The 22,540-nt window shown below is 39.5% G+C and overlaps 1 protein-coding gene across 1 annotated transcript in view; it reads left to right on the top strand.

Moving 5' to 3' along the window:
- NSUN3 (NOP2/Sun RNA methyltransferase 3) overlaps positions 1-21,452 on the top strand; it is a 30,963-nt gene extending 9,511 nt beyond the window's left edge. The window contains exons 4-6 of the mRNA XM_075197039.1: positions 4,472-4,626; positions 5,266-5,381; positions 21,126-21,452. Of these exons, the coding sequence (XP_075053140.1) occupies positions 4,472-4,626; positions 5,266-5,381; positions 21,126-21,384 (530 nt within the window). The 3' untranslated portion in view covers positions 21,385-21,452. The remainder of the gene's footprint in view (positions 1-4,471; positions 4,627-5,265; positions 5,382-21,125) is intronic.
- The last annotated feature ends 1,088 nt before the right edge of the window (positions 21,453-22,540 follow it).

The following is a 22,540-nucleotide window of genomic DNA, read 5'->3' as shown; positions in this document are numbered from 1 at the left end:
CAGGTTATGTATATCGCTGTGTGTGTGGGTAGTGTTATATTGTTCAGTTACTTATATGAAGTTGATCTGCAGTTTATTATTGTTATTAGCTGCACCAACAGTCATGTCCAAAAGATTTGAGAATGACACAAGTATTGTTTTTCACAAAGTTTGCTGCTTCAGTGTTTTTAGACCCTTTTTGTCAGACGTTGCTATGGTATACTGAAGTAACATTACAAGCATTTCATAAGTGTCAAAGACTTTTATTGACAATTACATTAAGTTTATGCAAAGAGTCAATATTTGCAGTGTTGACCATTTTTTTTGAAGCCCTCTGCAATTCGCACTGGCATGCTGTCAATCAACTTCTGGGCAACATAGGAACTGATGGCCGCCTATTCTTGCCTAATCAATGCTTGGAGTTTGTCAGAATTTGTGTGTTTTTGTTCCACCCACCTCTTGAGACTATGGGTCACTGCTTTCTGTATATGTCTTGTACGGCGCTGTGAACCCTTTGTGGCACCTTATAAATAAAAGATAATAGTAGGTTAATTTGCTTGTGACCAAAATACTACTCTTTATGTGTGTCTGTGATTGTGTGTGTGTGGTAGGAAATGTAGATTGTAAGCTCCAATGGGGCAGGGACAGCACAGTGGCTCAGTGGTTAGCACTTCTGCCTCACAGCACTGAGGTCATGAGTTCGATTCCCAACCATGGCCTTATCTGTGTGGAGTTTGTATGTTCTCCCTGTGTTTGCGTGGGTTTCCTCCGGGTGCTCTGGTTTCCTCCCACACTTCAAAAACATACTGGTAGGTTAATTGGCTGCTATCAAAATTGACACTAGTTTCTCCCTCTCTGTCTTTCTGTGTGTGAGTGTGTGTCTATATTAGGGAATTTAGACTGTAAGCTCCAGTGGGGCAGGGACTAATGTGAATGGGTTCTCTGTACAGCGCTGCGGAATTAGTGGCGCTATATAAATAAATGATGATGATAAATGGCTGCAGATCTGCGTAATTTGATTGGTGACTGTCAATATTAAGCAGCCCATGTTGCTCAGTTGCCGTACTTGAAACCATCTTTAAAGCTGCACTACGACCTAGCAAAATATGTACTGTGGTGACCCTCCTCTTAGCGAGAGACACAGGGGCTGCTCCCTGCAGCTATTGTTCCCCGGGACTTACAGTCCCCTCCACCACCATGTAAGCATGGTTAACTTACTTGATTTGTTAGTTCTGTATTACAGAACCAGCCGAGCCCCAGATAAAGTGTCTGGGGCTCCGGATAGCTGGAGGGACACCTTAGTGAGATTTTATCTAAGTAATAGTGCAGCTTTAAAGAGAGCCTGTTTACTACAAATAGTGGAGGTGACCATTTTTGGGCTCTGCCAATATGCATGAGAATGCAGCCTATTAATTCACTGGCAGGTAGTAACACCGCTGTGTGACCTCGCTGGATCATAGTGAATTGATAGGCTGCATTGTCATGAATATTGATCCAAATCACAGTGTGGCTGCCAACACTGTGTGTAGGCAGCGCTGAAAACTGTCTTTTTGTTTTGTACACATATATGGGCATTTATATTGCAACGCAGCTGGTACCACATACAATATGGGATATACCGAGCACAGGCTTGTTTTTTTCTGGTTTGTCATAGCAGCTATCCATCAAGTCTATTTAAGGCACATATGGGTGTGGCTCACAAATCAGCTTTTACTAGATGTAAACCCCTATACCTGGGAGGTGAGTGCCCCCTATACCTGGGAGGTGAGTGCCCCCTATACCTGGGAGGTGAGTGCCCCCTATACCTGGGAGGTGAGTGCCCCCTATACCTGGGAGGTGAGTGCATCTGACTTTAACTGCATTTTAATGGTGTTTAAAGCATATAGGTCAGTATAGGACCTGTATATAATGAGGTGCCCTTGATGTTGGGATGCAGGCTTAAATGTTTTGATCAAAATATGAACTAATAGCTCATGTTTTCATTTTGCTAGACACACACAGATATTCAGTGTGAAGGATAAGCGCTGACAACTGTCTTTTTGTTTTGTATAAATATATGTTTATACATTTATATTGCCACGCAGTTGGTACCATATACAATATGGAATATACTGAGCGGGCTTATTGCCAAGCAGCTGGTACCATATATATTATGGGATATACCGAGCGCGGGCTTATTTTTCACTGTGTGTAGGGGACAGGACTGTACCAATCAAGATCATTTGTGTGTATTACAAAAGCAGTAAATTGTATGCACCTTATTTTAAAAACCATGTTATTTGGTTGGATGAATATTTTCAGTCTTTTTGCTGAATTATTTTGCACACATGTGAAAATGACCCCTCTGTATCTGCTTTCTGTACATTGTGTGCTTATATGGACATATCACCATCTTAGAAATGACAGAGAGAGCGATAGTGGAGTCATTCAGGCGCAGGGCAGACAATAGTCCTTATCTAACTGCCAAGATCAACTCACTTGTCAGAATCATTGCTTTGCACTCACACAGCCGTCTGATCACTGCATCCGAAGTGCATCTTTCCAGCAGTGATTAATGTAACGTACTGTCATTGCCAGAACTGCTTAGTAGGATCTTAGGGGGAAACGAGCGGAAAGAATCATGACCACTTTCAGCATCCGCATCAGCACTTTCTATATATTTACTGTATAATTAGGCATTTACCTTTGGTTAATTGTTTTGTTTTGTTTTTTTCTTGCTTCAAGGTGTATTGATATGTCTCGTGTTGGCTCCAAGGTTCTTGATGGTTTCTTAAAAAACGCATTGTCATCATAATTGTTTTACAAATAGTTGTTACAGCTATAAAGCTATAAACTTCATTATCATAATTTTAAAGTGCACCTGCTTAGAATGAAGGCATTTTGGGGGCTTAATCCTTTTTCAAGAAAATGTAGCCTATCAGTTCACTAAGAACTAGTGACATTGAGGCATGAGGCACCAAGTTTCCAGCCTTGGTGATCACTAGAGCCCTGCAGAGAAAATGGATGTCTTCTATGAGTGTATGTGACAGGTTCTCAACACCAGTCCTCAAGTACAACTAACAGGACATGTTTTCAGGATTTATTTTAACCATGCACAGGTGAATTAATCTATTTTGCTGGATCAGTAATTATCCCACCTGTTTCCACAGACAGAAATCCTGAAATCATGACCTATTGGTGGTACTTGAGGATTGGATTAGAGAAACCCTGCTTTAAGGTATAATCAGTGGTAGAAGTGGGCTGGTACATGGTGGAATGCCATATCACATCTTTTCCTACTGCTTTGATTGTAAAACTATAACATTCCATTCACTTATATATACAACCACTTCTACGTTTCCACTTCGACCACTGGGTATAATACTGAAGATTATTAGTTTAGAATGATAGGTGCTTTGTGTGGCTTTTATCGCATTTTGGTGAGCTAATAAGGATAACCACATGTGCAAAAAAGTAAAATAATAATTGCTTGGTAACACCTATATATTTTCTAGATAGATTAGTCATTGGCCAAAGATTTCATAGCAAACGTGTCATACTGTGCTTTGCCATTTGAGCTTTTTGTTATTTATCAGCAGCCTTTAAGCCATTGTCTAAGAACTATTTGTATGTTTTGTTGTTTGTAATGGAATGGGGATGAAATACTCCCATCATACATCACTCTTATGATAGCTGTAGTGTACAGTGAGGATAAGACTCAACCGTGCATATTACCTTCATACTTAATATGAATATAAAAATGAAATTTTCACATCAACTATTATTAATGATTACTCGGAACACGGCTCATGTCCAAAGTATACATATGTAAACACCTGATATATGAGCAAAAATTAAGTGTTACAATACAAAGCTGTGAACTCCAAAGGACCAAAATCTAGTCACGCAAGAAGACATTTAGGATGTACACAAAGAACCCATCATCATCATCAGCTATTTATATAGCGCCACTAATTCCGCAGCGCTATACAGAGAACTCACTCATTGACCCATTGGAACTTAGTCTAAATTCCCTAACATACACAGACCGAGAGAGACTAATTTAATAACAGCCAATTAACCTACTAGTATGTTTTCTTGGAGTGTGGAAGGGAAACCGGAGAACCCGGAGGAAACCCACGCAAACACACAAACTTCACACAGATAAGGCCATGGTCAGGAATCGAACTCATGACCCCAGTGCTGTGAGGCAGAAGTGCTAACCACTAAGCCACTGTGCTAACCACTAAGCCACCGTACTCCCCATAAATAGTTAGTTACCCCCAATAGGGATACAGTAAGGAAGGAAATGGTTACATTTTGTAGTAATACGTATCTGATTGCATGATTTACTACTATATTCAAACTATTTTAAATTAAATGTGTCAACCAAAAATAATGGTAAGAAAAAAAATAATAATGATAAGATTACAAAATATTTATGCCGCTGCCAGAAAGTTCTAAATGAGCTTTATTTACTGCTAGCATTTAATTATGAAATTGTTTTGCCCAGGGCGACTTGACTGTAACGAGCCAGATATCCACAGATCACGGTGGTTGAAACAGACATTGGAATCCTTTGTGCCATTGTCCCACACGAATGTTATCTCTACTTCTGAAATGGACGGAAGGCTTATAGGGAGGTTGCACGCCAACTCGTACGACAAGGTTTGTATTGTTTTGGGGAAGTTATGTTTTGGGGAAGTTCTGTCTTACTTTAAAATGAGTGATGCTTTGTTGCATGCACTTTAAACAAGCAACACAATTTGGCATCCATAAAGTACATTGAGAGAGCACATTACAAAGGGCCCCAACGGTAGCCATTTCTCCCACGCATCGACTCTCGTGTAGAATGTCATAGGGACGCTCCCTGACCCACATTATAAATACATTCACACATCCTGAGCAACTGGTAAGTCCATGATTAGATACAGTTAGTCCTAGTCCTGCTACAAATTAACCTCAACGGCTTCATAGAGCCCCTCGACTGTCCTGTAGCCCACCACTGTATTAGACAATTTCATTCAAACCATGTATAGTTTCTTCTTTTACTGTATGTTGAGAACCCATGTATGTTAAATCTTTTATTTTACTGTTATTGTAGTCAGCATTGTCAAATTTTATTTTTCCTTCCTACATACACTGTATAAAGTTGTAATGTGATCGGCTTCTACATAGCAGTGCATCGGGTAATATAAAACGTGAAGTCTTCGCTTCAGTACAAATATTTATAAGTAATGTTTTTATACCTAGTTTTTATACAGATTTCCATGAGTTGCTTACTATCTCTTTCTTGTTATTCTACAGGTGTTAGTAGATGCCCCTTGTTCTAATGACAGGAGTTGGCTGTTTTCTTCTGGAAGTGTAACAGAACGAATATCGCAAAGGAAAGTACTCCCTGTAATACAAACAGAGTTACTCAGGTACACATAGAGACAAAAAAAATATTCATGTTTGTGACCTATAATGTGTTCTTCTATTATGGGGCAGATTCAAATCAGAAAATATCCGCGTGAGCTGCCTCCGGAACGGCCGGGAGACACCTCGCGCGGATATTTTCTGACAGACGTATAGCTGATTTCTGCTTGTGCTCCATAGAGGTGCGAGCAAAAATCTGCGTTGCTTTTTACCGTAGTAACGGTAACTAACGTAATGTTCTGAGGAACATTTCACCCAATTGAATCTACCCCTAAATGTTGAACTATACTACATGTTTCTGTTATGGAGTTAAGTGATAAACGTGGTCATTTATTATGAAAACAGCATTGTGGTTCTTTTTCAGAAGTGTTCATGTCACATCCAAAGCGACATAAGTAAAGCGGGGGTACAGTAACTCGGACTCATCCCTATGCAGAGATGTATGTGCTGGTGAGGAGGTTAGATAGTGTACAGTACAACAATACATCTACCGACATTACATACTTGTTTCATTAACTTGAATAAAGGGCGGTCCAGAACAGATTTGGAGGTAACCAGTAGTTTGTGGCTCTCTGAATAGTTCAGATGATTCAAGCACAGTAACAGCAAGAGTGGACTGGAGATGTTGCCAATAGCAACCAATCAGATTCTATCTGTCATTTATTTAGTGCATTCTACAAATTGACACCTAGAATCTGATTGGTTGCTATAGGCAGCATCTCCTTTTTTTCAAACCCACAATTTAGTAAATATACCCCTTTGTTTCTCAATTAATTCTGTTTGCCTTTAAGTTTGGATTGAGTTGCATTCTCCATGTCTGTTTTTTAAATGTGTGAAGTTTCTTTTTCTAACCCAAGTAATGTTGTATTTTGTTGCTGATAACCTTTCGCTCCTCTGCTCCCTTACATTTCCCAGAGTCTGGCAGCCTCCTGCATGAAAGCATGACCTCTTGTGCTAGCATTTGTCTTTCTCTGAAATATGCTTCCCTACTGGACTGTGTTAAATCCATTAACGCTCCTGAGATTTTCTATCCCATCTACTTCTATTTTCTCTCATCTAGCCAGCACAGCTAGAATGGTAATATGTATGTTCACAGACTATTCGTGATAAATTAGTTTGCATGTGTACACATAGGGCCTGATGAGGTGAAATGACACTAGTTTGCATAGCGTAAATTGCGCAAATTCACAATGTGCCTGCCCACAAAGAGAACGACATATCCACCAGTACTGTGCGTATCTGGCATTTGCGCCCTTACAACTGGAGAGACAGAAAGAGGGAGGGAAGAGACTGAGTACAGTAAGGGTGCTCATACGCAAATACGGCCCATGCAGACCGGCGGAAACAAGCATATAAGCCAGATCGGAGGCGGGTGCAAATACACTTTGATGATAATGACTTAGGGCTAGATTTACTAAACTGCGGGTTTGAAAAAGTGGAGATGTTGCCTATAGCAACCAATCAGATTCTAGTTATCATTTATTTAGTATATTCTACAAAATGACAGCTAGAATCTGATTGGTTGCTATAGGCAACATCTTCACTTTTTCAAACCCGCAGTTTAGTAAATATACCCCTTAGAGTTAACCAGACACTTGCATGCGAAGTTGGACGCACTTTGAGATGTATACAGTTCTGTTCTGCGTATGGGCTGAAATACGATATTTTCTTAAACTTTTTTTAAGTGTAATTTACACCCATTTTGCAACAATCTCTGAATCAAACCCCTAAAGCTTATGTAATAATGTATCCTGTAATAAAGAGTCTCAAATTAGCAAATCTCACATTGACGGAAACCAGGGAAAATAATAACTAGTAGAATCAATTGACAGACCTGAGGGTGATTATAAATCTCCCAATTATAACCTCATATTATTTAGGCCTAGTGGTTAGCACTTCTGCCTCACTGCGCTGGGGTCATGAGTTCGATTCCCGACCATGGCCTTATCTGTGTGGAGTTTGTATGTTCTCCCAGTGTTTGTGTAGGTTTCCTCTGGGTGTTCCGGTTTCCTCCCACACTCCAAAAACATACTAGTAGGTTAATTGGCTGCTATCAAAATTAACCCTAGTCTCTCCCTCTCTGTCTGTCTATGTGTGTGTTATATTAGGAAATTTAGACTGTAAGCTCCAATGGGGCAGGGACTGATGTGAATGAGTTCTCTGTTCAGCGCTGCGGAATTAGTGGTGCTATATAAATAAATGATGATGATGATATTTACTGGTTTAGCTCAGTTCCCAAATCTGTATGTGATAAACCATCCTCTTCTTGGGACAGTGGTTACTAGCACAAGGGCTGTGGTAAATTGTTAAATCCCCATTTCAAGCTTATTATTAAGCTCACACTGGGATAATATAACTATGAACTGTTGGATGGTAATTTCGGCCACAGTTGTCACACTCCGAAAAGGCAGCGTGCTGGAGTCATTTGTAAGGTGGGCGTCATAAGCAATGGATAACTTGTAAATATGACGCCAAACTCAAGGACCCAACTATCTACCTTGCTTGCCTTAAGAAAGTGAAAAAGAAATCCATGTTTTAGCTTCGAGACCGTTCTGTTCTTTCAGAACGACTCAAAGAAATAATTCCAGCATTTTATATATCTAAGTCATTAATGGATGTCTTAAGGTGTTTTTTTTAATGATTTTGCCATTTGCTGCACAAAATAATGGATCTTTTTGTACTTCTGTGACTAGATCACAAAACATTTGCACGCTATTGACATTTTGCAGAACATATTAATGCTGCCAATTTATATTCATTTTTTTGGCATTTGTTTTAAAGTGCAGACAACATTTGCTAGCTATTTGCGGAGTAGTGTGATTTAGACATTGAAAATCTTTCTGAAAATGGTACATAAAAAGCCACTGTGGATGCTGGAACAGCGCTTATATATTTTTTTCCCTTAAGAAAATGAAAAATGCTGAGTTCAAAGAACATTCTGATTGATCACTGAAATACTTGAGTGTCTTATTGGGGTAATTCATCATGTCATTTATTTCTTAGGGAGGAATCCATCAAATACCTCAGCCCTCCTTTACAATTTTCTCACTCCAGATTTGACATGAAAAATCAAATCTGTGAAGCAATAGGGAAAACTGAAGCATACATCATTGTTACTTGTGCTAAACCCAAGTATTCTGCAAATGTGTCATTCTGAATATCATGGCATGTCTTCGTCTAGAGAATAGTGGTGATCATTATCCTAGGGTAATAAGCCATCGCCATGGATGTGAAAATGGCATAAGATACACATTAGCCAATCTAAATATGTATAAAGCTACAATTTCAATCACCCATTAATGTACCAAGGAGAATTGTATTTCAGGATTTCTTCAGTGGTTCCTGCATATGTTACCTTTTGAAATAATAATGTAACACCTGAGCCCTTGAGTTAAAACATCATTTTTGGTGACAGCACACTGTAACACAATTTTTCTGTTTTTAACCCTGTGTGTGCTGGGTCCAGAAACCTTGAATGCCCCAATATGTATCGCCGTTTCATGTGCTGCAAAGTTTTAACAGAGTGATGATTGGAAGTATGATGGTCAGTTAATAATGGGGCACAAGTCTTCATTAAACATTTTCTTTCAAGTGGGATCCCAGACCGTCATGTTTTACTGTAGGAGTACTGTGGAAAATGCTTTGTACCAAAGCAGCTTTCATGGTAATCATTACATCCCCCTTTCGAGAATTTAACGGTATAAAAATACATAGTTGTGACATAGATTTAACATATGTAATTCAGCAGCTTTCGATGGCTTTTGCTGCCTGCTAATCTGCGTCCAGGGTCAGTAGCAGTCATGTACTGTGACAGGTCCAGCCTTTGAGTGCTGGTGCTTGCCCTTGTATTGCGATGGACATTCCACTGTAGTGCACCCACAGCATAGCTAGAATTATCTGCACATTTCATTTTGGGCAATCACATTTTTTGTATTTTTTAACTATGTATCACTGTGAGAACATTTTGAAAGACGAACTCTATCTGTCGTACCCCATTGACACTGCCTAAAAGATCCGAGTTTTTGCCGGGGCGAGCCCCGATGACCCGCATGGAGGCTTGGTATGAATGGGTCCAGGGGCATCTACCCGGGACGGATTACCCGGGAATTAGGCCCTGGTCTTTTGCAGGGTGATTCCCGGGTCCGAAATGGGTAGCCACCCATGTGAACGGTGAGACCCGAGTTTTTTATCCTGGGTCTCACCGAACACCATTGAAAAGTAAAAATAAATAAAAAATCAGCAGCACAAGAGGAGCCAATCAGAGCTCCTCTTGTGATGTTGCCAGTGGGATCCGAGCAGACCCATGTTCAGTGTGAACACAGTCTACCCAGGAGTTTGCCGGGTTGGAGGCTCTGTCCCCAGGCAATATCCCGGGTTCATATACGCGGCAATCTGAAAGTGGTATCAGTCATTATAGGATTAAATTAGAGATTAGTGAGCCACCCTGTGTTTTCGTTTTGATGTTGTTTCCAAAGCCATATTTTTGTTTTGGCGTTCATGTTGCATTTCACCCGAAAATGTAAATTTGATGAACACTGATAAAAATCATAAATCATTTGTAATTTTGACCTGTTTTTTTTGTTTTGTTCATATATTAGTATCATTTACATGCAGTGACACTTGTTTACGACCTTTTGTGTCTGGGCCTCACAAAATGAAAACCGTTTCCAGCACAACAGCAGCAACATCGCTGTGATAACTCCATAAGACATGTGGTATGTTTCTGGCCCTCAATCTCTAACAAAGGAGAATATGGATTTGGGAATATGAATATGGAACATGGCTCACTCATCGTCATCTTCCGCAGCAGTGTCAAGATCATCCCCCAATATAAGCTCATTCCCACTGGAATCGACTGTCATAAAGCCTGCAATTCTAACTAAGACAGGCAGGTGGCGATGAACGCAAATGAAACAGAGTGGCAGAAAGAATTAAACTTTAGAATAAAAAGATACAATAGTGTAAAGCCCAGCATTTATTAATCGTACCAATGGGGGACTTGGACCTAAAGGAAACAGAGTGGCGGAGCAGCAGTTTAATAAAAGACACAGGAGGGCAAAGCCCAGCATTTATTAATAATAATATAAGGAAATGGCAATGTCCTTGGGCCCTCCCATCCACCTTTATGATGTAGGCCAATCAGGACATATGCATAGTGAAATAAACCAGGCACTTTAATATCAGGGAATGTCACCTTTGTGGCTGAAGTGTATGATTTGTTTGAGCCCCTACAGAATAAAAGATTATGGGTTAGGGTGCAGGCTCAGAGTGGGCATCTAACTTAATTTTCTCATCATACTCATCAATGTAAGCATGAATTGAAGCCTATCCCCACTGGAACCAACCATTAACGATTCAATTTGTGGGCATTCATCAAACAAGTCATAGTTCCTTTTGCAGAGTACTAGCTTTCTACATTTTTGGGAGGTAGCCTCCTGTAATGATCACTTACAATATTGCCAGCTGTGCTAAACACAGATTACACTCTAGTTGCTGGGCAGCTCAGGTAGACTATAGCCAGTCTGCACAAGCAGCTCCAGAAAGAATTCTTTTCCTCACAGTATTCCAATGGACTCTCTCCGATGTCAGTTTCTCTATGATGATCGGTGATCACAGTGGGCTGGTATTCGGTTGTATGCCATACCGTCACTTCTCCTACCACTTTGAACTGCTGTGATTGTAAAACTATCAAATTCCATTTACTCACATTCTCTGTACCCACTACTTTATTTCCACTTCGACCACTATGATTAAAATAATCTTCCACCATTCAAGCCAGGGAGTGTTTCAGTTTGAGGAACCTTTAGATTTCTTATATAGCTGATTAATTGTGAGATGGAATTTAGTAGCGTGGACCTCCCGAGCTAAACAAAACGTGACGAACGGATGCCACACATTGAGCGCACATAGCAGCCCTAGTGTTCTCCTGTACAATGGGCTGTCATACATTGTTCCTCTTAGAAAGGATTGTTTCACAGTCAATTCTATATGATTTGTAACATGCTTAGTCTTCATAGATGTTCCCAACTGTAACAGAGGTTCAAATTCAGCAACAGCAGTGTTGCGCTCCAGGAATCTTCTTGGGAAGAGATAATCATATTAGGGCAGCTGATTTGCAATGGCAAATTTGGCTGCAGGACTTGACAAGAATGATGAGGCGGTATTGCTGGTGACTATATTGGGTATCGATCAATCGATGGCATGCTATTGGTAGATTATGCTAGATTTCCTGTTACCACACAAAAACTCTTTATTTTGGACTTGCTGCAAATGATGTAACCGGTAGGAGGTGCCTAGATGGCCTCTGTTTATACCTCTGCTTACTTTAGCTACTATCATCCTCCACAAGCTTTAGTATCGGGCCTTGCGAAGAAGCATCCTCAATTTCTAATATGATTATCATTACTAGTCAATCTTCCATCTCCACACGTTTGAGAAATTAAAGAAGTTACCTGCTCTACAGTGACTGAAATACCTGACATCCAAGTTATGGACATCCTTAGATTCTCCTCACAGAGTGAAGGCCCAATTGGTTCCTCTTCAGCCACAGTGTTGTTCTTCTGATTCTTTGATAATCTAGAAGGTGATACATGAAAGGTGGCAGAAGATGCATTAGCTTGGTAGGTAAAAAGTGGCTATGATATGAACCTTGTCTCGTCACTGTATGGGATGCTGCCTATTGTTTCTTGTTGCCTCTTCTTTTCTTTTTTAATTAAATTAATCACAATCATTATTCTTAGCATTATATTTCCCCTTAAAGTTTGAAAGAGCTGTTGCTTTGGGAGAGACCATTTTTGGAGGGCCCTGTCCCAGTTTTACTTGTAGAAGTAGTACTAGTGCCAGAAATAATCCTGGGATGCTCCTAATGAATAGACAGACTGATCCATAACACAGCAATAAAGCTGTGCTCTTGTTTGATACATCAAACAACAGTGGAATATTATCTTACTGTATACTAGCTGGTATTACAGCAGGTGTCTGCACAATACATACCTCCCAACATTTGTCCAGGCAACATCAGGACAAAGTAAGCACAATCTCCACCCGATTCACTCAATAAAATGCTATTTCTTGCCAAACAATGCCCTCTTTCTGGTGAACCCAGGAAGCCAAGTACCTAGCTGGAGCTCAAAGAGCTTCAGTTAGCGACAGGCAGGACCCGGTGTCTCCCTATCTGGTGCTATTTTCGTCCAGGAGGGAGAGCCAGACCCCGGAGCAGAGTCCCTGGAAGTAACTTTGGGCGGGAGATTTAAAAGAAATCTCTCACCCCTGACAGATAGGCACCAGGGGAGGAGCGTGGGCTGAGCCCCCCTTTCCCTGGCAGCTTGTGGACAGGGGGGAAGTATACCCCATCCCCCCTTCTCCCCCCGGCCACTAGTATCTATGTAAAAAGGTGTTGACCTCTCTGGGTTGATTCACATGCAGGCTGCATGAATCATCCCAACAGGAGGACAGATTACCCTCCTGCTAAAACTAGTTTCCAGATGTGTATAACAAAGCCACTGTTTTATTTTTAAAATCATTCTTGTTTCTTCTGACCTCCTGATCGCTGGTGCCTTACACCAGTGTGAAAGCAAATAGACATCACTTGCTTCAAAGACCTGCTTGGAAACTTCTCCATGCTGAAATTCCTGTGACCTACAGATTAGACCCAACTATAATCCGTTCCCGGCTGTTCTGAGGTTTTCACCCAGCTTTCCAGTACCACCGCTCTACAGAGTGTTCAAAGCTTGTTTTGGACACTCTCAGTGGGGCTCGCACCCCAGCACAATATATATAAATATATTGCAGTGTCCAAAACTTGCAAGATTCCCACATCATGGTAAATTTACTTTTTGCCTGACTTTCAGAACCGAGGTTAGTAAAACTCTGAACTGTTGGATTCAATAGAATCCAAAGTGCTCACCTCTTCTTTTGGATAAGTAGATAAAGGTACTTCTAGGTCTGCACAAAAAAAAAACATGTTGTGAGTCCTAGGCAAATCCTTCTGGAGTGACTATAAAATGTAGCTCATTGTACTAACCAATACAGAGAGGCTTTGCCGCAATCTGACCAATCAGAGCGTAGCCTTGCAGAGCATGTCATCATCGCTCCAGATGTTTTTTTTTTGTTTTTTTTCAAAATGTATTGCCAAGCTGGCAGAAAGAAGAGATCCCCAAGGATTTAGGTCAGCAGTAGAGTGGTGAATGACTGTGTGTGGGACATTTTTATTTTTAATTTGCCACTGTGTTTTTGTGTTTATTTTACTCTTTTTTTGTACAGGTGCACTACTGGTCCCAGGGGGCATGGTCTGGTAGCCATGGGTATGTTGACATTTGGGGTAAATGTATTAACCAGCGGTTTTTGCAAGTCGCTGATATTCGGCGACTTTGCAGGGCAAATTCAAAACATCAATGGTTTTCAAGGAAAAGCTCTGCCTTGAAAGTCATTGCTGTCTTAAATTTGCCCTGCAAAGTCGCCGAACAAAAACCGCTGGTTAATACATTTACCCCTTGGTGTTTTACAAGCGCCAGCATGCTGCTGCCCGCCTCATTTTTCTCTCCCGCCGCTCTGTCTCTGCAGTCTCCCTCCAACAGTCACTACATTGGCTCCCCATACCCTACAGAATTAAATTTAAACTCCTCACCCTCACCTTTAAAGCTCTTAGTCAATCTTCCCCTCCCTACATCTCCAATCTCATCTCTTCCTACACTCCTACCCGCCCCCTCCGCTCTGCCCGTGACCGCCGCCTCACTACTTCACTGATCACCTCCTCTCACTCTCGTCTTCAGGACTTTGCCCGGGCTGCTCCCCTGCTGTGGAACGATCTTCCACATTCCATCAGGTTAGCATCTACTCTCAAAGGCTTCAAGCGTGCCCTTAAGACTCTTTTCTTTATTCAAGTCTATCAGTCCTCCTAACTTCCTTGTCCTGGCTCTCTCCCCCAACTAGTACCACTCTATTTGTGTATCCCCCTTCCCTTTAGGAGGATGTAAGCTTTCATGAGTAGGGCCCTCTTTCCTTGTGTGCTCCTTCTACTGTTCCGTCACCCTCTGTACCTCTTGGCCTGCTTCACTAGCCCTATTTTCCCTGTTTTCTTAAGCTTCGGCCTTCTTCTCGCTGATTTCTACTATCCCTTTCACTATCTGTCCCAGAAATAATCTGATTTGCTTTACCTTGTCACCTGTGTTTGTATATATTTTTGCATCATGTTGTGTCTTGGTTCTCTGTTTTCTGTATATGTAATGTACGGCGCTGCGGACCCTTTGTGGCGCCTTATAAGTCAAAGATAATAATAATAATAATAATAATGCCCAAACAGTCTTGGCATGTCTAATAGATGGGAAGTCTGTTGTATATAGAGAAAATGTGTTCACCCATCACAACTTTATCTCTAATACTTTTAGTTGCGCTAAGATTTACACATGTATGTGTGAATATTATAGGTAGCTCTTTTACATAAAACATTTTGTATGTTTGGTTTTGTGGTCCTTTAAATATGTTTTCATAGGCCCTAAATGGCAAAATGCGGCCACATACAGTATTTGCAATCCTGGCACATATAAATATGTGAATCATCATTCTTTCATTGGCCACTATTAATAACATTTGGAGGGTAAGCAAGAGTTATACATTTTATATGCAATTACTTTACATTTTATGAACACTTTCTAGTGCTGATTGAAATGTTTTCTGTTGGAATAAAAGAATAGGTTATTGAAAAGAATCTAACTACCTTCGTGCCTTGGTAAGCAAACAAAATAAAACTGTTAAAATGTACATTAACCAAATAATTGAAAGAAAGCCGTGAATTGCTGCAAATATCAGCTTTTGTGGAAGACACAGTATTTTGTACAGGTTTATGAGGTATATCTAACTGTTATGCAATTGAGGTAATGTTTGTCCATTAGAGAGTAATATACACACTGGACCAGAAGATGGCAGTGTTGACACACAGTCATTTTATTTAATGCAAGTTAGGAATGAGCTAAAGAGACTTGTTTCAACTTTCTTTTAACATTGAAAACAGTTAAATTATGGTATCATTAAATCTGACCCTTTTCTCGAAATGCAGCATATCTGTTCGCATATTAGAGTATACTGTATATTTAAGGATGGGAAAATTCAGGTTTTAGAAGTGAACGAAAACTTTTTTATCTTAGAAATGTTTTTCTTTAGAACATATTTAAAGTGATTCAGTTTTACTTGTGTCATTGGTTCTAGGTAAGCGTGCATATTTATGTTATTGAGTAGAATATAGTAAACATGTAAAAAAGAGGTTTAGGAAGCAGGTTGAGAGATTTTAGACATCGGGGGTATATTTACTAAACTGCGGGTTTGAAAAAGTGGAGATTTTGCCTATAGCAACCAATCAGATTCTAGCTGTCATTTTGCAGAATGTACTAATAAAATGATAACTAGAATCTGATTGGTTGCTACATGCAGCATCTCTACTTTTTCAAACTCGCAGTTTAGTAAATATACCTCCAGGTCTTCATGGAGGTAAATGTTTTAGCATTCCAGATGATATTTGCGGTGTATAGATTCACCCATCATCATCATCATCATCATCATCATCATCATCATCATCATTTATTTATATATATATATATATATATATATATATATATATATATATATATATATATATATATATATATATATATATATATATAGCGCCACTAATTCTGCACCGCTGTACAGAAAACTTGCATCAGTCTCTGCCCTAATAGAGCTTACAGTCTAAGTTCATAACACACACTCGCACACACAGAGGCTAGGGTTAATTCTGAGAGCAGCCAATTAACCTACCAGTATGTTTTTGGATTGTGGGAGGAAACCCACGCAAACACAGGGAGAACATACAAACTCCACACAGATAAGGCCTTCACCTATCTGGATGGTTGTTTGTAATCGCAGCCCAGTACCAGCTGTCTCATCGGAATTCATATGTGTGGGAGGGGCTCTTCCACGCCGGTGAGGGTAGACGTAGTGTGTGAAAAACACACACACACACGCACGCACACAATCTGCATTGTAAAATATGTCAAACTGTCTGAAAATATCAAACTGTTTATTGAACGTTTATCATTGGAAAGTTCTGTAGAAATCAGACCTTTTTTTCCCCAGTAAATGAGGAGCTAAGTGTGTGCATTTACACATTACCTCTACTGTACATCAGGAATAAATAAAATCCTTACTGCAAATGTTACACTTGCTGCACCTTCAGAGACAGTATTTGTACCAGGCAGTCTGTATTAGATGCGTTGTATAAGGGCTAATTCACACATACGCATTTTGCAAAATCTGTAAACGCCATGTAAGCTAATAGGGACTTAAGATGGGTTTTTCATGATGTCGTATTAACCTTTTTATCCCATGCGATTTCCATGTGTTGCACTTTTAGTAGTGCAAACTATTTTCCTTGTAACTTGAGTGATAATTACGACATTAAAAGCACGTTAACGGAAGATAGGTGTGAACAAATCCTAATACATTTGCACATTTGTTTTTCAAATTTACATGCATCACTTTTGTGTGTTTAAAGTGTTTTAACACTGGGAAGAGTTCACCTATAATGCACTTTTCCACCGAAGTGCAAGTGGAAACTGCATGTCATTCAAAGGGTACAACAAGACCCAATCTCCACTAGCACAGAGCTTGTGTGTAGCTGAAGTGTTATTGTGAAGTGGAAATCGCTGTGCTTCCATCCGTGCAGCAAGGAACACCCATATCGATCATTTCAGTAACCTTGCTCTGCAAAAAAGTGTTATCTAGATTCTGCACTGCCCTGCAATACTAGGTGCATCTGTGTGCGCAGTCCATACCCTTGCACTTTGGTGGAAATTTAGGCTCATAGTACCATCAAGTAAGTAAAAAGTTCACTCTAAGAAGCAGCCTAAGTACTAAATATTGCTCTATTAATTACACTAGTTCAGGCCTGGCCAACCTGTGGATCATCATCATCGCCATTTATTTATATAGCGCCACTAATTCCGCAGCGCTCATTCACATCAGTCCCTGCCCCATTGGAGCTTACAGTCTAAATTTCCCAACAGACACAGAGACTAAGGGCAATTTAATAGCAGCCAATAAACCTACTAGTATATTTTTGGAGTTTGGGAGGAAACCGGAGCACCCGGAGGAAACCCACGTAAACACGGGGAGAGTAAACAAATTCTATACAGATAAGGCCATGGTCGGGAATTGAACTCATGACCCCAGTTCTGTAAGGCAGAAGTGCTAACCACTTAGCCACCGTGCTGCCCATATCTCCAGGTGTTGCGAAACTACCAGTCCAGACATACCTTGCCAGCTATCAACTGGCAAAGCATGCTGGGCCTGTAGTTTCCCAACATCTGGAGAGCCACAGGTTGGCCAGGCCTACACTAGTTCTATTTTTACATGAATTTTGCTAAAGGCAAGAACCAATAATTATACTTATATTATCCCATGACCTATTCAGCTGTACTTTATAAAATGTGCTTTCACTTACGTGACATCCCACTTGATTTGATATTATATTCTGTGGTGGAATGTATAATTGTGAGGGCAAATATATAAATATACAAAAACTTTAATTAAAAATTGTTCATGTACTCAAATTCCAACTACATGTCAGAAATCAGCCATTTCTATCCTATGATCACCTCTTATTATTTTGATAGTCCACATCCAAGTAGCTTTTATTGAGGGAGGTTGATGAATTCACATCGTATTGAACTGTAAACCCAATGTTTTATGGGTAATTGCTGGTTACTCGGTAAATATATATAATTGCTTAAAATAAATAAAATATAGTATATCTAAAAGCATTATATTTTCCCTGTTGCCAGGTAACTTGTTGGTTGCTGGAAAGTTTTTAATAAACGCCTCTCGTACTCTTAGAGAGCACTGAAATATCCAAAGCTCGTTCATATAATGTTTCTCTATAACCTTGAACGCTAAGGTTCAGCTAAATCCCAGTTATGTCAAGTTTCTTATTGCTTTTAAGTCTCATTGCAATTATTCCAGTTCCAGTGTAATAATAGTATGAAGCCCGTGTGCAATTCTGCTGCTTTGTAAAATACAGAGGAGGAATACAATGGATGGAGCTTGGTGAAGCCGCATAGAACAAAATGTATCAGAGCAGAAATGAGAGATTTATGAGTGTGGAAACAGGATTTCAGCTCTAAGTCAAACTCAGTATTGACGCTATTCCTTTATGTCTCTTGTGGTTCCACAGCATTGCTTCTCCGTGGGATGAGACAGAAGAATATAGTATACTCTTTCTATTCCTGAATTATTCAACAATATTTGATATTTTCAGCCACTATTTCAAAAAAGAAAAAACTAATATCCTATGTGTGTATTAAAATGTATATATTGAATTAATAATACAAACCCCTTGTGAAATCAATGCATAACACTTCATCTTTACAGCTTCCAACAAAAATGCCAAAGGACTAATAATCCCTTATTGGAAGCGACCAGTAATTGGTCATATATTGCCTTCCATAAGTGTTTATGCTAAATAGAATAGCGTGAAACCAAAATCAATGAATAATACAGAGGCGCAAGGCTTAAAAACCAGTTGAAGAATGGTTTACTGACACGATCATGGAGCAGGGTACTTACATTAGTCAACACTGCAATTGTCTTTACCTGGCTTAATTTAAGACCTAATGAGTCAATCAAGTTTGAGACCTTAAAAACTAAAGAAATTAATCGATCATCTAGAAGGAGACGCAGACTTTTGCTCACGCCACATTCATTGTTTTTCCTTTTTTTAAATCTCTTAAACCCTGCAAATAAACACTAATTGTGCATTAAAAGGTTCAGGAGTAAGTCATGTTTAAGTGTATATCCTGCAGATGTTGTGTTAAGCCCTATTCACTTAGGCTGGGTATCACAGTACAGGGCTTTAAACCGATTTATCAGGCCAATCACCTGATAAATGACTGTTCGGCCCAGTATTGCATTAGTGTGTATGCTCCAATGATGAACGATTATGGTTCCAAAGCTCATCGTATCGTTTCATTTAATTTTTAAACTGAACTAAAATTCTCATTCAACGATGGAGCGATGTCGTTCCAATCCTGCAGTGTGTATGCCCTCACAATCGGGATCTCCACAGAGTCACAATCTTTTCAGCCGATGGTTGTGACAGATGAAGAGCACAGATCTGAAGATAAATTATGTAAAACATGTATAGTGTGTACACATGGATCGACATGGTGATCGGGACTTTTTTTTTTTTATCAGTTGTTTGTAAAATCATTATAGATAACACATCGGGAGAAAAATTCTGTAGTGTGTACCCAGCCTTAGAGATTCGGTGAAACATGCAATTTGATCATGGGTACCCAAACTATGCTAATTATAAGGCAACATATTTTCTTACACACAGCAGACTTTCTGTCTGTAATGCCATTGAAGGACTCTACAGTCTCTTTTATCTGCCATGACTGATAACAGAGAAATGTAGTTTGTACTAAATGTCTCAGCAAGTGAGCATAGGATGTAGAGAGTTATGCTGGCTATGTACGCCGCAATATAATATACGATATTGGCAAGCAGGACAGATATTGCTGTTTATGTAGCCCCAAAACTATCATGTTTCCAAGAATGAACCAATCAAAATTGATTGGACCAATTTAGGACATTTCTGAAAATGTCTGGGCAGCAGATAACTGGCCTTTGCAAATGGTTATGTGACAATCATACTAGCAGGCTCGTGTCATAAGGGGAACAGGAACTTTTTTACCTTTTACCCCCAAATATATTTAGATACGCCAACGTTACCCCCTTGATTTGAAAGGAAGGAAATCATATATTATTAATTATTGGAATTCAAAATTTTATTGAATCTAATCAAAATTTCTTTGAAAGCTTCAACTTCAAAACTTTAGGTTTTGGAGAAATGATGTTGCTTCTGATAAGAGAGCATCAGTATTGGGGCATTTTGATGCAGTCTTCAGCGTCCAATCAATTTCTCTGCTTTGTTTTTACGTTCATTAGAGTGGAAAATCCTTGTTCGCAAAGGTAGGTTGTTGCAAAAGGCAGCAACTTTTTGACTGCCTCCTCACGTGCACTTTTGAATGCCTTTGCAGCTGTTGACATCCAAAAATATGACAGATCTGCTTTGTTTTCAAATGCAATACGTGCTTCATTATTGCATCAAAGCTCAAGAAGTCCCTCTGCCAACCCTTGAGGCTCTTCTGGTACAACAGCAATTTCACATTTAAAGGGGTCTACAATCCAACTGACAGCATGTGAATCGGCAGCATTACCCCCAGGAATTAAATTTTTACCCCATTTGGGGTAATACATATACATTTGTGAATGTTACTAGATGTATTTCTTAAGGCAACTTGTATTTTTTAGATTTATCAGCGATTAAGGAATCATTGGTTAAATTATTTCACTATTAAGGCTCCATTGCTGCTGTTACTGTTCTTGACTGAGTTTCACATTTGCACTTCAGTATTTAGATACATTGTTCTTCGTAATTGGACATTTTGACCTGACACAAAGAGAGACACCACACACATTATTTAATTGTAATCACTGGAGTTTGTGCACTATAATGACAGTATTTGTTTACTAAATGACTTTGCTGAAGATTTAACCTACAAGGTCAATCACTACTAAGATTGAAATCTCACCATTACATCGTAGAATTTAAACGTTTAATAGTCAAATAAAGGGCTTCTCTGACCTTGTGTGCAGGATAATCCCCTTTTAAAAGACATTATTTTGTCTCTGCTGTTGTTTCTAATTACACACAGGTCTGCGATCCATGCCCTCAGTCCCGGAGGATCGGTGGTATATTCTACATGCACACTGTCCAAGGCGGAAAACAGTGACGTGATTTCCAATATCTTGAATTCTTGCCGTGATGTTATCCCGGTGGATCTAAGTGACATGGTCAGCATGTTATTGAATGAGTTCACCTTTGCAGCAGACGTACCTCATGGACTCTTGGTTCTCCCAGATAAAGGAAAAGCCTGGGGACCCATGTTTGTATCTAAATTAACAAAACTATAGGTAAAGCAATTGGTCATGCTATGTGAGTCATCTGATAATTTATGAAGACTGTAATGACTTTTACTATTTTTGACTATATATATATATATATATATATATATATATATATATATATGTATATATGTATATATATATATATATAAGAGTTGGTTTAGGTTTATTAAAATGTTCTTTTTTTATAAAAAAATTGTCAGTTTTTATGTTGAGAGATATACCACTGTTACCCCCTAGGGGTAAATTTATCAAGCTGCGGTTTTGAAAAAGTGGAGATGTTGCCTATAGCAACCAATCAGATTCTAGCTGTCATTTTGTAGAATGTACTAAATAAATGATAACTAGACTCTGATTGGTTGTTGGAGGCAACACCCCCTAGATGTTTATATTTTATATGACTGAATGTCTTTTTAATACATGTAGATGTTGCAGAATCTTCTGACACCAGCTCTGGATTATAGTGGGAGAGAAGGCAACTAGGCTCAATGGAACAACAACATGGCAAAGTCTGTGAGTGATGATCCAGATGTACAATGTTAAAGTCTGCTCATCACATCACATATATTCAACCTATCAGGTCACTTAGAACTAGTGAAACCACTCAGTCTCTGTATTACTTATCTTTATCTTAGTAAAACTTCTAAGATTGCTCAATGCAATTCCTGCTTTTCAACTTTTCTTTTACTACACTTACCTGAGTCCAAATAACCTACCTCTAGTTAACACATATATCACAAACCATTTTTTGCATTACTAACTGTCACTTCCCCCAAAGTAAGATCAGTGTTTTACCAGTTACTCTGTAACTAATGCAACAAATTATACAGCTCACCTCAGCACAGCACTCTTTATACATTCCTTGTGTTTCCATTTAGTTTACATTGACTACATGCACCGTTAACAGATGGAGGAGACATAAGGTTGTAGAGTCTATAAATGTTGTACATTTCTCATACGTCCAATTGGGGGACACTGCGATACATGGGCTGCACGGTGGCCTAGTGGTTAGCACTTCTGCCTCACAGCGCTGGGGTCATGAGTTCAATTCCCGACCATGGCCTTATCTGTGTGGAGTTTGTATGTTCTCCCCGTGTTTGTGTGGGTTTCCTCCGGGTGCTCCGGTTTCCTCCCACATTCCAAAAACATACTGGTAGGTTAATTG

This window comes from Mixophyes fleayi, chromosome 2 (assembly GCF_038048845.1).
Source record: "Mixophyes fleayi isolate aMixFle1 chromosome 2, aMixFle1.hap1, whole genome shotgun sequence".
NCBI lineage: Eukaryota > Metazoa > Chordata > Amphibia > Anura > Limnodynastidae > Mixophyes > Mixophyes fleayi.
This window is presented reverse-complemented; position numbering and strand designations above follow the sequence as displayed.